This window comes from Rissa tridactyla, chromosome 3 (genome assembly GCF_028500815.1).
Source record: "Rissa tridactyla isolate bRisTri1 chromosome 3, bRisTri1.patW.cur.20221130, whole genome shotgun sequence".
Taxonomy (NCBI): domain Eukaryota; kingdom Metazoa; phylum Chordata; class Aves; order Charadriiformes; family Laridae; genus Rissa; species Rissa tridactyla.
The window spans coordinates 56797435-56813272 of NC_071468.1; the positions used below are offsets into that span (position 1 = coordinate 56797435).

At 47.4% G+C, this 15838-nt stretch overlaps 1 protein-coding gene across 2 annotated transcripts; it reads right to left on the reverse strand.

The window, feature by feature from the left end:
- Positions 1–400: 400 nt before the first annotated feature.
- ZBTB2 (zinc finger and BTB domain containing 2) lies at positions 401–13381 on the reverse strand. 2 transcript variants are annotated; one of them, XM_054195717.1, is made up of 3 exons: positions 11715–11976; positions 9082–9265; positions 401–7145 (listed from the first exon to the last, which is right to left on the reverse strand). In XM_054195717.1, the coding sequence occupies exons 2-3, from the start codon at positions 9252–9254 to the stop codon at positions 5783–5785; spliced, it is 1536 nt and encodes a 511-aa protein (XP_054051692.1). In that variant the 5' UTR covers positions 9255–9265; positions 11715–11976; the 3' UTR covers positions 401–5782. The 2 variants fall into 2 exon arrangements, with proteins under 2 accessions (XP_054051692.1, XP_054051691.1); XM_054195716.1 differs by lacking the exon at positions 11715–11976 and adding an exon at positions 13137–13381 and having other exon boundaries at positions 402–7145.
- Positions 13382–15838: the final 2457 nt, after the last annotated feature.

The window sequence follows — 15838 nt, forward strand, 5'->3', positions numbered from 1 at the left end:
TGCTCACTCGGCTCCTGCTCAGGCGCTGCCCTAAGGCACAGCTCCTGCGAAGGCCCGATGTGTGCAGGGAGCATCCCCTTCCTGCTGCAGGAAGAGCGGCAGGTGCGCTGGGTACTGAGGCCAGAAAGAGATTAGGGCTGCTGCCTCTGCAGCCTTGCAGAAGGAACGGTTTGGTAGTTTCTGATAAGCCTGGAAGTCTTCAGAACTAACTGCAACAAGCCACAGGAAAGGTGTAGACCAAATGTCCGAGCTGGAAGGCAGGAATCTGTCAGCTTATCCCAAAAAGCTTTCAGAAGTGGATCCACCTGCAGCGTGATGGAGTAAGAAGCATGAGCACCCTCACCCTTAGCCAGGCAACTGTTTTGCTCGTAAGTGTGTATTTAGTGACTTTGTGAGTTAATGAGCATTGTTGAAGCAGTAAATTAGAGAATTGAGAATTTAGTTTGTCAAAAGAGGATTGAGCCCTTGTTTAATTTTTACCTAGTGAGCTCATGAAATAAAGCTTGATTCACAGAGTACCTTGCTCAGTGAATTTGAGAGACCTAAATGAACCATGACAATCCACAAAATAATTAATTGCTGAAACTGTAATTATATAATGCAGTAATAAAATGGAAAAAAGCTTTAACCATGTGGTTGAGAAATGAAGGAACAGGATTGAAGGAAACATGGATTTATTAGGAAGCTCCCTTAGAAATTGTTGGGGCTGCTTCGAAAGCAGGCCTGACGCAGTCATCAGGCTGGAGCCAGGCTGTGGATGTGTGCTGAGGCATGCTGGGGTACCTCCTCCGCACTCAACAGAGCAGTACAGTAAGTGTGCATTTCTGTTAACTTGCATTTTGTGGCTCTGCTTCTCTTCTCTGAGTAGATTTCCTAAGGTTGCAAGAAAGCTTCGGTTTTGGCCAAAGCAACATAGCATGGACTGAATACGAGGAAGTCCTGCAGGCATCTCCTTTGGCGCAAGGGCTAAAATAGTGGCACTGCAAGGGTGGCAACAGTTACTGACAGCTGCTCAAAGACCCTGCTGAGCTCTGCACCTCAACACGTGTGATCTGTTCAAAAGCATGGATGCATAGACAGCACGGCAGCAAGGCTGTACTGCAGAGAATGCGTGTTTCGTGGTTTTGGCTGAATGTCATTAAAATATGTCCTTTTTAATTGCAGGCTTGATAGAAGCCCATATATAAGGACAGTCAGCTTCTTTTCTAGAGATGATCATGGATCATCTGGCAAATACACATTAACGAGGTGTGCTGCAAAAGACATCGCTTGTTTCTGTGTTTTGCTCTGGCTTTGGTATGAGTGGGATGTCATTATCCAGTGAAAACAACAGGCATTTTTACGAACAAAAACAAATGAACAAAACAAGAGCTGTAGAAGTGGAAACATACTGCCTCAGATAGGACAACAGCTGGGCTTTTTTAACAGACAGCCTTTATCACCACTGGTAGCGTATCACCTAGATTTCATTAGGAAGGTATGCTGCTGTAATTAACAGTGTAATATTTGCAGTGTTGAAGTTGGAATGTTGAATGGAATTTGTTTTCTTTCAGTCACCTAAATATTCCTCATCATTCATAACTATGAAGTATGTTGCCACACGGAAACATTTGTCAACTTTTAGGAAGGATGACAGACCTCCAAAATGAACTCTCCCTTAGTTCTGTCTACATTTTAAGATTAAACATGTGGAAATACAATCAAGGAAAAATACTTTAACTTGGTTAAGAATTAATCAATTTGGTCTTCAATTCCTTGATAATTGCTTGATAGTTATCTTCAATTGCCGAAGATAACTAAAGAACCGTGTTATTCTCCAAAAAGGCATAGTACTGAAAAAAGGTAATCCTGCAGTTAAACAGATCGGGGAAAAAACATTGCAAGGGATTATAATGCAACCAGGCACCACAGAACCTGCTTCCCTTTAATGTAAAAAGTTTTTGTAATGTCAAAGAAGTTATTTAAAGCAAAATAAAATAAATCTACTTTTTTTTTTTTTCCTTGTAACTGGTCGCCTTTTGTGACTGAAGCTATCATTTTATGGGATTTGGAGCTGAAGAGCCAGAAAGCAGATTTTCTAAACATCAAGAAAGCACCTTAAGGCCCTGTAGCATAAACAGGAGTACAGTTTAAACTACTGAATGCTTGTAACACTAGTACTTCTAATAAACTCTCCTTTAGCAGAATGATTATCAGATCAGTGAAGGAGAAGATATTCCATACAAAGTCGACAAAAAATGTTGATTGATTGCAGAGGACTGCAAACTTTGTTTTCAGAAGTCAATCATCTGTTACTTCTATTGAGCAGATAGATTTGTAGAAGCTTGGTACTTCTGAAGTCAAGGCAGAGGTGTTTTGTCAGGTGACATGCCTGGGAAATTAACTTTGAAGTTACTCCTTTGGAAGGATAATGGGGCTGAAGATCCATCCCACAGCCTTGAATGATGGCAGATTTTCACCAATTATTCAGTAGTCCCTGCAAAAGTGTCTTCTTTCATTTGGTAGAAAAATCACAACTTCAGCAGGTGGGCAAACTCAATGAGTAATGAGCAACTTCGTCACAAATTTGAGTCAGAGATAAAGCCTGAAGTTATCTCCAACTGTAATAATAATTCAGATGGGATTTAACAAAGAAGCTTGAACAAAACTACAGTTGTGCTGTAATTACCCAAATTCCTGATGCAGCTGTTAATAACCAGAATATACTGTTTCTAATTCATTGCAGAGGAACAAACCGGCTCAAGCAGCGAGAGACAATGGCTTAAACATCACTATGGAGCATCAGACAATAAAGGGTATTTAAAATAAACCATTATGATAGCTGAACACATATAAAAATAATCTCTTTATTGTGATTTTTTTTTTATTTACCTGACAGTGTTATTTCTTAAGTATAAATATTATCAGGTGAAAGTATCTCTGCTGAGCCTGCAATTTCACATTTCTTGCAGTATCAGTGCTGGCATAACAAACTTCTTCCGCAACTGCTTGTTCCCTGCCCTACAGTGCCCCTTCTTTCTGGGCAGTACACCGGCTTGTGAGGCCACACTGCCCACCAGAGGAGGGACCTGCCCAACTGGGAGTCACGGCTTCCCACCCTCTTTGCCCTGGATGTTGCCAGCAGCGACACTAGCTTCAGTAAGCCTGCTCTCTGCTCATTTCTGCCCTTGCACAATCCCATGAGTTGTCTGAAGGCCCCTGCGGAGCTAAAATTGGTAACAGATTTGACAGAAAAATAGCATTTTTAAGACTGGTTGTTTTTCAGTGGAATCAGTTCACTTGAGCCCATTCAACACGTAACTGAGCAAACAACACGTTCTCCAAACAGTAGGGAAGAAGAGGCGAGAGCAGGAATAAGGTAAGGACCCGGGGCTGATAAATGTCCCACAAAAAAAGGGTGGGGCCATATGTACCCTTCTGATACAACCAGCCACCTGGGGAGTTGAGCTAAACTGTTGTACTCTACACTGGCACAGAGCTGGAGCTCTGAAGGAAAAAAAATAAAAATAAAAAGAGCACCTGACTAAGCAGTAACTAATAGCTGAGGCGGCAGCACCTTTAGCAGCTGTAGTCATTTTGGAAATGAACTTGTGACTATCCCCTAAACCACAGCTACCTTAAAAGCCAATCTTACACTGAATGAGGAAAGATTTATTTTGTTGTCCTACTCTGAAAGCATTTCAGATTAAGTGAGATGAAATAAAAAGCACATATTATATTGGTAGATGAAGATCATAAAAAAATTTTAAAATGGGCAACACTAAAATAATTCTGTAAGATGTTGGGTTTTTTTACCTCAAAACACTTCTATACTTTGAAGTAAAATAAATTGATCTTAAATCTATTACTCTAATACAAGAGAGATAATAAACTCAACACCACTGACAATAAACTTTACAATAATTGTCACGTTATAATAAATGGGAAAAAAAATGAGTATGTAGTGACTTTTTGTGCTAAATCCACTGTTTTAAGCTTTAGTAAGCTATTTGTTCATCTGTACGAGGGAGGTTTTAGTCCAATACACAGAATACATCGCTTGGCTTTTAAACCAACTAAGAGCTCTTTTAGGAAGATCGAAAGCCAACAACCTTTCATCTTCAACTCAATAAATCATATCCCATTTAATTCAGTTTTTATTCAATGAAATGATGTATAAAAACTTACAAATCTGAGAACTTAACTATACACAAAAAGATGATATTCAGTTTAAACGTATACACAGAGAAGAGCTGTGGTTTGTGACTTGCCCTCTCCCGCCCCTCCCCCCAAAACACACACTGTCTCCATTTATGACGGGGCACTTGTTCTGTCCGCTTTGTTGGCCCAGTAATTGCTCGGTGGGCTTCATTGCTGCTGTCAGTTTGGGTTTTTAGGCTACCAGCAAAAAATCTGGGCATCCATATAAAATAATAAGAATCAGGAACTTGATTTTTAACACAAAGATGCAGTGCTACCATCAGCAGTAACTAAAACTACAGAATTCACCCTTTTGGTTTTTGCAGACTTTGTCTTGGCTTTGAAAATAACGGGACTCTCACAGAGCAGAATTTGCCAGCCAGCACTACAGATTCACTTTAAAACAACCATGATCCCCTGTTGCTAGAATGTCTCTGCATCACTTGCCACTAGACCAAGTGAAATCATGGACATTCCTTGCCTGAGTAAGGCAATAAAGTTTTTCTCTCTCCTTTCATCCAGAATGACTCAAACCTATAGGTAACCCCACATGCACGTGCTGCACTGATGATGGTACAGTGCTCACCAGTATGTCACTTCTCTAGTTTCCTTTGTAGCTTGGGTGACAACACTTACCTATTAGCTTCTCTTCAACAGGCCAATAAAAATGCACACAGCTCAGGACGTTATAAATTTGATTAAAAATAACCTGTGCAATGACTAATTTTTTTAAACAATTGAAAGACTTTCTGGCCTGAATCTTGAGAGTAGCCAGCCAGTCACTTAAAAAGGATGTGTGCATTTATTTACCTGTACCAAATATACACACAAACACTTTATATATATATATATAAAATCTTTATACATATACAGTATTTTATATATATATATAAAGATTGCCATCACATTATTATTACAGCTACTTAAGTCAAAAGTTGACTAAGTAACTACTTTGCTTGACTCAATGCTATCTGAAACAGATACCCAAAGGCATACTTGAAGGAAAACGTAAGGCTAAAAGAAACCCAACATCCTCAGCTCTTTTTAACACAATGAACAGAGAGTTTTGCATTCATTGAGAAAAGTTGAGGGTTTTGAGTTATAACCTTAATCAACTTGCATGTGGACTTCTAAGAAGCATGGTGTTTTAATTTGCCAGATCTTCTCAAAATGCCTTTTACCAGGGAAACTAATATATATATATATATTCTTTGCTTACCAAACCGATACTCTGTTTCTCATTACACTCATCATTGTATCTAAATACACTTTTAAGCAATCTAAATTTTGTTTAAAATCTATTAAATTTGGATTAACTAATACTATCAACATAGTTAGCTGGATTATTTTTTCACACGTTCCTTTGTATTAAAATCAATTATGTTGTGGTTTGATGCAAGACCTTTTTGTTTGTTTTGGTGGGAGAGGCAAAGTCCAATTTCCTAACATGCCAGTACAGTTCTGGTTGCTGAAGACAAAGGGTGGGAAGGAGGCTGGTGGAAAAGATGGCAGGGGTAAGTGAGGTAAGAGGTGAGGGGAGGAAAAAATTGATTTAATAAAAAATGAGTAAAGAAACTTTAAAAAATTGATATAGGTTTCACATTCAGTCTAACAACACTGCTTCCTGCTCCTTTTTGATGGAGGCTAACACTGCATTATCAGTCTCTGTGGCTTCTGTGTCCCCACCACCTAGCAGAATGGAGCGATCTTCTTCTAGTGTAAAGACAGAGTTTTGATTTTGGCACGAATGTTTGACTACTTCATTGGGAGTTGAAAAAGTTTTGTCACACAAGTTACATTTGTAGGGCTTGTTGGTCTGTACTAGCATGTTGTCCATTTGACTGCCTTCCTCAAAAGTACAGAGTTCCAGAGTCTGTTTGTCCACCATCGTGTACGTGTCCATGCTCTGGTTTAGGCACACGTGTCTGGCAGCCTGGTTAGCCCTACAAAAGCTTTTGTCACAAGTGCTGCACTTGAAGGGCTTGCCGGTGTGTATGTACATGTGCTCCCTCCAGTGGCTTTTCTGAATAAATTTGCGACCACAGATGGAACATTCGTATTTCCGTCTTTTTACTTCCCTCTCTTGATCTGCCTGCTCCAAGTTGTCTATGTCTGCGATATCGGAGGGGGGCGGTGTCTCTGACTGCTGCTGCCCATCAATTATTGGGGAGTCTGAGATCTGCTGCAGCTCGCTGTCACTAATCATCCCTGCTTCAGGCACTTCCACGGCATCTTTATCAGCTGTGTTGTTACAGAGAGACAAAGAAATATTACTTTCTCCCTGCTGGCTAGACGTGAAGGGAACTCCCGTGTGGATCTGCAGGTGCTCACGCAAACTGCTTCGCAAATTGAACCGGCGACCGCAGAGGTGGCAGGCATAGTACTTTGGGAAGCTGCCATTCCTTTTCATAATGCTTGGCTTGACATGTGCTATTGTGAGTGAGGCAGGCTGTTCATCTGAAGAAGATGCTTCCATGTTGGCCTCTTCTCCTGCAGGTGAATTATTACCAGCAGCAGACACCAATTCTGGAGACAAAGAAGATGGCAATGGGTCAGAAGTGGACATATTTGTCCGGGTCACTTGTGGCAGAGTCGTAGCTAACTGCGAGAGCTGTGAGCCTTCGGAAACCTGCTCTTGGTTCATCCGTGATGTCTGTGGCCTTGGTTCTCGCCCGAGTTTGTCAGTCGCTGACGTAACCTTAGTGGGATGTCTTATCTGGTGATCTGCAATCTGAATGCCATATAATGAAGATGCTAATGGAAAAACTTGATCTGGGTGAGAAAAAGTTCCCTGACTTGCAAGGCTGGCCTCTTGAATTAGTGGATATGCATGCAGAAACTTTATTCCTTGTTCTAGTCGAACTGGGTCAATGAGTTGCGGTGCCATCTTCCCAGTGTACATCAAATGCAAGAGATAACTGAAGATATCTGGCTGTATGTCAGTCGCTTTCAAACGGACACATTCACTGAAAAGTGAAACAAAATGATCAATAAGAGATAAGGAAAATGTTATTCAAACACAGATAAAAATTAGAGGCATCTACTTAAATTCAAAAGACAGAATCTGCAATAAATATAGAGAAATACTTTAACGTAAAAGAGCTAATTTTGTTGCCTACTTGAAAGATGACATTTTTTTCCTCAGGGAAGTAACTGGCTTGAAAGACAAAGCTGTCCCATTGCAATCTACACCTTTCTAAACTGCTGTTATGTTATAGATCTGTTGTCACACAATAATATATTTTATAAATTGCAAAGATATTTCCCCCCTTTTTTTGGTTGGATTCAAACCCGTCCGTAGCTAAATTAAAATGTGCTAGCACTGAACTCTACATTCACAATCCATTAAACTTTTCCTTGGTACTCAGCCCTGAAAACACATAAAATTCACCCGGCAATGTGCTTGTTTGTCTTCTATGACTTACTGCTGTTTACAGCTATAGTTCTGCAAATGTGTGGTATCACCTTGCCCCATCTGCATCACGACCCAGCAACCATGCAGGACAGGGTGTGAATCCCCTGAGGGACCTGATGCAACAGCTGCAGCCTGGGCACATCTAACCCATGGAGGACGGGCTCCTTACAAAGCAGAGTGCTAGCTTCTTCCCTTGAATAGGGAGGAAGAAGGCGTACCACTGGTGTTAGCCTTAGTCAGCCTAACAGTCCCTTGGTTACAGTGCTCAACAAAGGGAAACCCTGTGGCTCTGATGCCCTCTGCAGCCTAACAGACTGAAGCCAACACCATCCTCCAGCTGAGACCATGCCCTGCGCATCAGCCTTAGGATACTTTGGACCGAAACACACATCACTCCTCTGGCTGAAGCTGGATCTCTGTGCAGAAAGAGAGGCAAGGTTCACATAAGAAAGAAAATCAGGAACATCTTGGTTAGGCTAGTTAGCTAACAGGAGAGGATCTGGGATTCTCATTGTTTTTCAGAGTTACTTCTAGCTCTTACATTAAACAAACATTAAATAAAAGACAGAATCCAGAAACAGATGTGACTGCGGACTGCAGTATGAATGCTCTAAGCACAGTAGGCTACCAAGCCGAGGAGGAAATTATAGCCAATTCTTCCATTTCTTGAGGTGTACCCTTCTTGAACTCTCTCTCTGACTGCTTTTCAATTCAGATATATTACTGAAAAGTAAACTTTGCAGTGCTGTCTTCCAGGAATGACTGCGCACTCTTGACGGAGCATCAAGACTGATACATCTGCCTGCAGTCCTGTCTCAGAAGTGTAAATGCACTTCTGTCCTTGATGTTTACTTTTGGCTAAGAACTCTTAGCCAAAGAGTTAAGAGTTTCACTCACTTAACATAAACTTTTTGAGATAGTTCAAGTAATTATGAAAAAGAAAAGACCAAAAAAAAAATCTTTAAAACAGTCTTACACTGTTGTTATCGTTTTAATGCCCTCCATGTAAGACTGCCTGCAAAAAAAAAACAACCCCAAACCCCACAAGTTCCCTTATTTTCCAGCACTATATAGTATTTTATTACTTAACTGACTTTGGTGAACTGTAAAAAAAAGTGAAACACATTAACCACTTTTTATAAGTGCATTTCTCAAAATCTCCTAGCAAATACTTATTAGGTTGTATATAATGTTATGGAAATGTCAAGAATAACACCAAGACAGAATAGAGGATAGTAAGTGGGGGAAGGAAAGTGCAAGAGCGAAGACAGTGACTTGCGCTAAATTATAACATTAGTGTTAATGAATCACAGTTCAACTTTAACATGTTTTAAACTGAGATTCTAGTTTGCAGATAAGACTGGATTCCATATTCCTTATGTCACAGCAACAGGCAAAAAGAACATTTTCATGTTTCAAAATGTTGCTAGACCTCCTTACCTTAGCTAACTGAACAACATTTAAACAGTGAACCTTTTTATAGTTACCTGGTTTGATGAACAAATAACATCTTGAAGTAGTTGGAGAAAGACGCAAGGACTGACTTGTGTGCCTTGAAGTAGACATCACCAATGGCAACTGTGCAGTCACACAGGAAACCAAACTCTCTCTGAGCATTTAGTTGCTGCAGCAGAATAAGTCCATGGTTGGCCAAATCCATTTTTTTACACTCTGAAAAGCAAACGACTTCCATGTAAAACTTGACAGTAGATGCACAATGCAACAGTAACTGTCTTTTAATAGTTTTCTCTAATATCCTCACGTCATGCTTTAGTAACACCTCTTAATCCCAAGCTACTGTATAAATGATATCTTATGCACAGGCAAGGATCTCTGTTCCATGACGGGCAATGCAATACACAAAGGTGCAAGTGATTTGCTGAGTCTTAAAGAGCAAAGCAGTGCCAGGGCTAAAGAGTTCGGAAAAGGCATGGCAGGGGGACTTGCATACAGAAACATAAACAGCTAAAGGACAGGAAGAAATATTAATAAGTAATAAACACATCTATTTGTAATTCAAAGAATGATGTATTTTGGCTACCACTTGTCTGTTCAAATGGGAAAAATAAATCTCCCTTCTGGTATCAGTCACCCTTACCTAAATGGGTGGGAGAGACAAGAGCAGAACCCAATAAAAGACAAGTTAGATAACTTTTATGTAAAAGAGAGAGATACTGAAAATTCAGGTTAAAAGTATGTGTCCATCCAGCTGGATCCAAACCCAACAATAAATAATTAAGCATTTTTGATGGTTATGCCCTCTCTTGGGAAATACCAGATACATATCTGAGTCTTCCCAGGCTGAATCAGTGAATTCATTCTAGCTACTGGGAAGCCCTTTGGACTATCAGAACAGGAGGAGCCAATCTTTTCACACAACAACTATTTGTTTATTTATTGAGATCAGCTACAACAGCATTCTGTAAGGAGCCTGTGTGCCTTGCGCTCGCCTAGCAAATCAAGAAACCTGACGGGGGAAAGGTGCGGTTCCGTTCATCAGCACAAGGTACGTGAAACAAGGCCACCAAGCTGAGCCCCCCTAAACCAGAGCTTCCGCAGCCCCCCCACCCTCTCTGCGCTTCCTTGTGCCAGCTGCTGGAGGCTGCCCTCAAAGAGCTACCTCAGAACTATACATTTTTTCTCAAGGATTCGAGGGCAGCCTTGGAAGCAAAAATTGATAACTTGGGGGGGAAAAGCAGCCAGGGAAACACATTAGGGCAGTTGCATACGGTTGGGTGGATGAATATACGGCTAGTAAGATCTACAAGTGGATATAAATTTAACCAAAACAAATAGAGCTTTGGGCAGAAAGAGTGAAAGTATGAAGTAATGTAGGTCTGTACATAGCCAGGTATAACAGCAAAAGAAGTCAACAAGATACCTAGGCACCTTGTGCCTGGAACAGTGCAGATGCTCTATGAGCAGAAAAGAAAGAGAAAGTGAAACCAGAAGCGGATCAAAAGTGGCAGATTTATGAAGAGCCTTGGTTCCCCCCCCCTCCCAAATTTAGTAGGAAGTTATTAAAATTTTAGGTAAGGTACAAACAGCTTGTTTCTTCTACACAGTAAGAGTGTGGCTTTTCAGGAAAGAGAATAAAAGCATATTCCGCATATACCAATATGTTTAGTCATTGGAGAAACAAGTATTTCTACTTGCTGGAGAGTGAAGAATGCCCTCGTATTTAAACCAAGAACCAGGCTGACCAAACACGTTCCTTTACATTCACATGATTTAAGGTACAGTAGATTGTTTTCCTACAGTTAGTAAGAGAAAAAGACACAGGTTCCAACTCTCTTCAGGTCCATCCTCTCCTCCCTAAATTGTTTGAATAATTATGTTCGTAGAAACAATATGCTAAAATCCTCTGCCTCTCTCCAAGAGAGGGAGCACTCGCTGTCAGCAGTAACAAAAATCATGTTTATCATTATTTAATCCTGCAAGATGCTCCATGCAGGTAGACTCTGTGATGTTACGGAAAACACACTTTTTTTTTTTTTGGTAGCTTTAATTTAGATTATTCTACATGCTACATTTTTTAATTCATTGGTGCTGAGTCTCGCTTGTACATGGACAGCAAAGCTTGTCAGGCAGAGCAAACCTTTGATGTGAGGGAACTCCACGCCAGAAAGGCATTCTTTCTAGTTATTATCATCCCAAGTTTGTTTATAGTTTAGCTTATAGTTTCACCCTTACCCAAACAACAGCGGAGGTGGCAGCTGAAGCTGTTACCCTGCCTCAGAGACCTGAATTAATCTCTTCCCAAAATGATCCGGTGTTTCGACACATGCGCAACACTGAAGTTTTTGTGTGTGTTTGAAAGATGGTTAAATGCTATGAACTGGAAGCACTGGATGAATTACACTAAGGAAATTATATGGCAGAGGAAGAGAGCAAGGGAAGCACTTTGCCTCCCTCTTTCACATAGAAGGGTATGTTACAGGCATGCCTATGTTCCGGAATTTTACCCTTAGCTGAACAAAACGATGACCAGCACCAGCACGGGCGTATTTTAGTGCTGTGTAAAACACTCCTTGCGCCCCCAAGCCCGACGGGGACGGCCCTTCCCTCGCGGGGATGACCGGCCGGCCCGGCTCCGCCGCATCGCAACTCTCTAAATTACCTAATTTTGCTCGACGGCGGGGGAAAACACCACGCGAGGCCGAGCCCGTTGGGAAGGCGCGCGTTTGCCTCGGCGACCCCGGCGGGGAGGGCGGTGGGCGCCAGCCAGGGGTGAGGTACCGCGAAAGGGCCGGTACCGCACCCCGGCGGCGAAGACGCGGCCCGAGGAGAAAATCGCCGTCAGGGCTGAGGGAGGGGAAGCGCGCAGAGACCGGCACCGCCCGGGCGGGGGACGCCGGCCGCGCTGACGAAAACCAGCTGCCGGCCCCGGCTGCGGCCCGGCCCAGCGCTCCCCGCTCCGCCCTCGTACCCCTCGGCGGACGCCGAACCTCCCGCCCCGCCGCCCGGCAGGCCCCGGAGCCCCGGCGGCGGTCGGAGAATCCGCGCTGGGGCCCGGCCCGGCTTCGGGCCCAGACCCGCCCGCCACAACGGGACCGCGCGCGCGCGCCGGCAGCAGCAGGCGGGAATGGGGGGGCGCGCGCCGCCCAGGCGCTCCCGCCGCCTGCCGGCGCCGTAGTGCGCGGCGGGAGGGGGAGGGCGTGGCTTGCCGCCCCCCCCCCGCGGAGTCACGCTCGGCCTCTGTGGCACACAGGTGACGGCGCCCTCCCATTGGCCGCCGGGGCGGAAGGCCGGGTGGCCGCGCGCCGCTCTCACTGGCTGCGCCCCGCCCCTCCTCCCCTCCTCCCCCCCCGCCTCCGCCCTCCCACCCCCATTCCCCCACCCTCCCCCCTCCCCCCCGCGCACGCCACGCGCGCACGGACGGACGGAGACGGCGCGAGACGCAGCGCGAGCGGAGCCGCCAGGGCGCGCGAGACGGGAACCGCCGCCGCCGCCGCCGGGGCCGCCCAGCCTCTGCGAGGAGAGAGAGACAGGCGGGGCCGCCCCTCCCGCGCCGCGCGGCGCCCTCCCCCCTCCCTCCCTCCCCCGCCCCGCCCCGCGCCCTGCCGGATACCGCCGGACGGGAGGGGGGGGGCCGCCCCGCCGCGGGCGGGAGGGCGCGCGGGCCCCAACCGGCCGAGCCCGGAGGCACCAGCACCCTTCCCCCCCCGCCTCCTCCCCCTTCCCCGCACCCTCGGCGCGGCCCACCTACCCCCGGCGCGGCCCTCTTCCTCCCCCCCCCCCCCCCCGGGCTGTGTCCCGGATGGAGCCGCCCGGTCCGGCCCGGCGCGGCGGGGGTTTGTCAGGAGGCCAGGCAGCCCCGACGGCGCCAGGCGCGGCCCCTCCGCGCCCCCCTCAACCCGCCCGGGCGCCCCTCACACACAATGAGGAGGTAGGGCCCAGCAGGCCCCGCCGCGCCGCGCCCCCCCGCCCGCCCGCCGCCGCCTCAGCCCGGGCCCGCGGCCGGTGCGGCGGGGCCGGGCGCACGTGCGGGCGGCGGCGGGGATCCCCCCGCGGGTGGCGGCGCGGCGCGGCCGGTGCTCACCTGGGGGGCGCGGGCCGCCGAGGCGCCTGGTGCCGCGCGGGCCGCCGCCGTCTCCGCGCCCAGCAGCAGCAGCAGCGGTAACAACGGAGTCAGCGCGGCGGCGGCGGCGGCGGCTTTTCCTGTCCGGTTACGTTAGGGTCACATGACCGAGAGCGGAGCACAGAGGCTGCAGCGAGGAGCCCCCGCCGGGGGGGAGGGGAGGCGGCGAGCGCTGTGGCGGCGGCGGCAGCAGCAGCAGGAGCCACCCAGCCCCCGCCCGCCCCTCCCTCCCCCGCCCGCCCGGCGGGACCGGCCCCGCCGCCGCCTCCCGGGCACCCCCCCGGGCCCGACAGCAGCCGCCCCCGGCCGAGCGGGGCGCGGGCGCTGCGGCGGGCGCGCTGCCCCTTTAAAACTCCCGGGGGGGCGGCCCTCTCCCTTCCCCCCCCCCCCCCAGCACCGCGCCGCTCGCCGCCGGGCGGGGGCGGGCCCTCCGCCGCCAGCGCCCCCTCCGCCGCCCGGGCTGCGGGATAACGGGCCGGGCCGGGCCGGGCCGGGCGGCTGCCGGCTCCCCGGCGGGGCCCGGCTTGGGGCCGCGGCGGGTGCGGGGGCGGGGCGGCGCTGCGCTGCGCTTCGCTCGCCGCTGCCGCCTTCCCGGCGCCCTCGCCGCGGCGGCAGAGGCTGCCCGCCGCCGGGGGCGCCCGGCCTCGGCGCCGGGGGGTACCGGGTGGCTGCTGCCGGGCGGTGCTTGGCGGCCAGGCGAGGTTCGGGCGGCGTGTGGGGGGGCGTCCCTCGTGTGTGTCCGTCCCGTTCCGCCTCCCCCCCAGCTCTCCCGGGGAGAAGTGGCGGGCGCAGGTGCGTCCCTCCGCTTCCCGCCGAGCCAGCGGGGATGGGGGAGATGGAGACGAACCGGCGGCCGTAGGAGGGGAGCGGAGGGGAGGGGTAGCGGGACGCGGTGTTCCCGGGGCGCTCGGGCACGAACTTTGTGAGCGGGTGTCCCCGTCCCCCGGGCTTCTCTCCAGGTGTCATTTATAGCGCGGTCTTCGCTCGGGGCTGCGAGGCCCGGCCGGAGCTGTCAGGCGGGAGGTTACGGGTTCACTTGTCAAAAAGAGTCACTCAGGGCAGAAAAGTGGAAAGCTTGGCTTGGCTCGTTGGCAGTTCAGGTGGGCAAGTTGTTTGAACTGGATGTTTTTAACTCGTCTGTTTAAGCAGGGGGCACATAGCAGTCTTCTCTAAAAATCCAATCTGCAGTTTTGGGCAACGGCAGATTTGGGTTGCAGTGGAGCACCGAGGGAACGTGGCTGCAGTCAGGCCTCGTTTTATCCAAATCTAAAGCGTGCTATCGGATTCATGTGTGCTGATAAAACTGCACAAATATATGCGCTAACGGACACTGTGATACATGAAAAAAAAATTGTTGGTCTTGCAAAAGTTATCGACTTAGAGTTGTTAGTGTGGAGCAGGGAGGCAAGAGTCTGGGAGTCTTTGGCAAGAGGCCGGGAAGTCCCTGAAGAAATGGAAGGGTGAGCCCTGCATGGGGCTTGAGCGTGATTTCTCTGAGTCAGAGGGTCGGTCTGGGCACGGCCCGCATCTGCGCCGAGTTGTAAGGTGACATCTGCTCACTGGAGCAGTGGCACGGGCAAAACCATTTTCGGAGAGAAACTTTGTTGTTGTTGAAAGCCTTGTAGGAAGATACTTGGTCAGCAATAGTTAAATAGGGTTCCTTTGCACCCCCTGCCCCAGGGGCCTGCTCCTGCTGTCCTTAAGTATGCTTTCTGTTGTTCCTTAGGAACAGCATATGCTACAATGTCAATTATTTGAATTAGGTCCAGATTATTATTACCTTTTTTAAGGTACTTATCTAAGCAACTTGTGGGGGACTAGCTGTAGCTGGGATGATGCACAGTCATTAAATAAGGTGCGCTTATTTAGCACAGGCTAAGAAAAAAGGCCCAGATTCTTTTAATTTAGTGTCTTGACAGCAAGTGTGCTGAGAGAGGGAGGAGGAGTCTTGTGTCTGGTTTGTAGATCAACAGATGATTGCAGTCATCCCAGGCTATTGTTATTTTTACAGGATCTAAATTGATCAAGGACTAGACCAGTTTTATGTGAGTCTGACTCGGCCGTCTCCCACCGAAGTTAATGGAAGTCTATCTTGATAGACGTAGCTTGAGTCCTTTTGCATTGTATAGCTCATGAATATTAATTTATTTATCCAAGTTAAGCTGCACTTGAAAACTAACTAGTTAAGTCCTAAAAAAAAAAACAGCCTTAAAGCCCAGCAAATTATTTTTAATTTCAGTGGAGCTGAAAGTCTGTTTGCCGCTGTTGCAGTATTTTGAATAAAGCAGCTGAACAGAAATGCATCTTCAGGACCTGCCTCGAGTACCTGTGATGTGCTGAACTACAAGGGACGCGTTTCTAACAGCTCTCTGAGTTCCGCTATGTGAGCGCATGGCAAAAGTTTATAGCCTGTATTTAACCAGTGGACTTGGCAAATTTTTTTCTTGTACGTTTCACTTGCATTTCAGCTCTGCAAACTAAATACAAAGTAAAGACAGGTAGACGGACATTTGAACTTAAGTCACTTTAGTGGTGGAAGATTGGTCTCATTCTCGTGGAAGATGGTGAAAGTGATATAATTTTTAATTAAATTGAGCGGACTATTTAGGAAAACCAGTGTGTTTCTGGCAGATATCTGGCAGGGTTTGTGGCCTGTTTTTTCT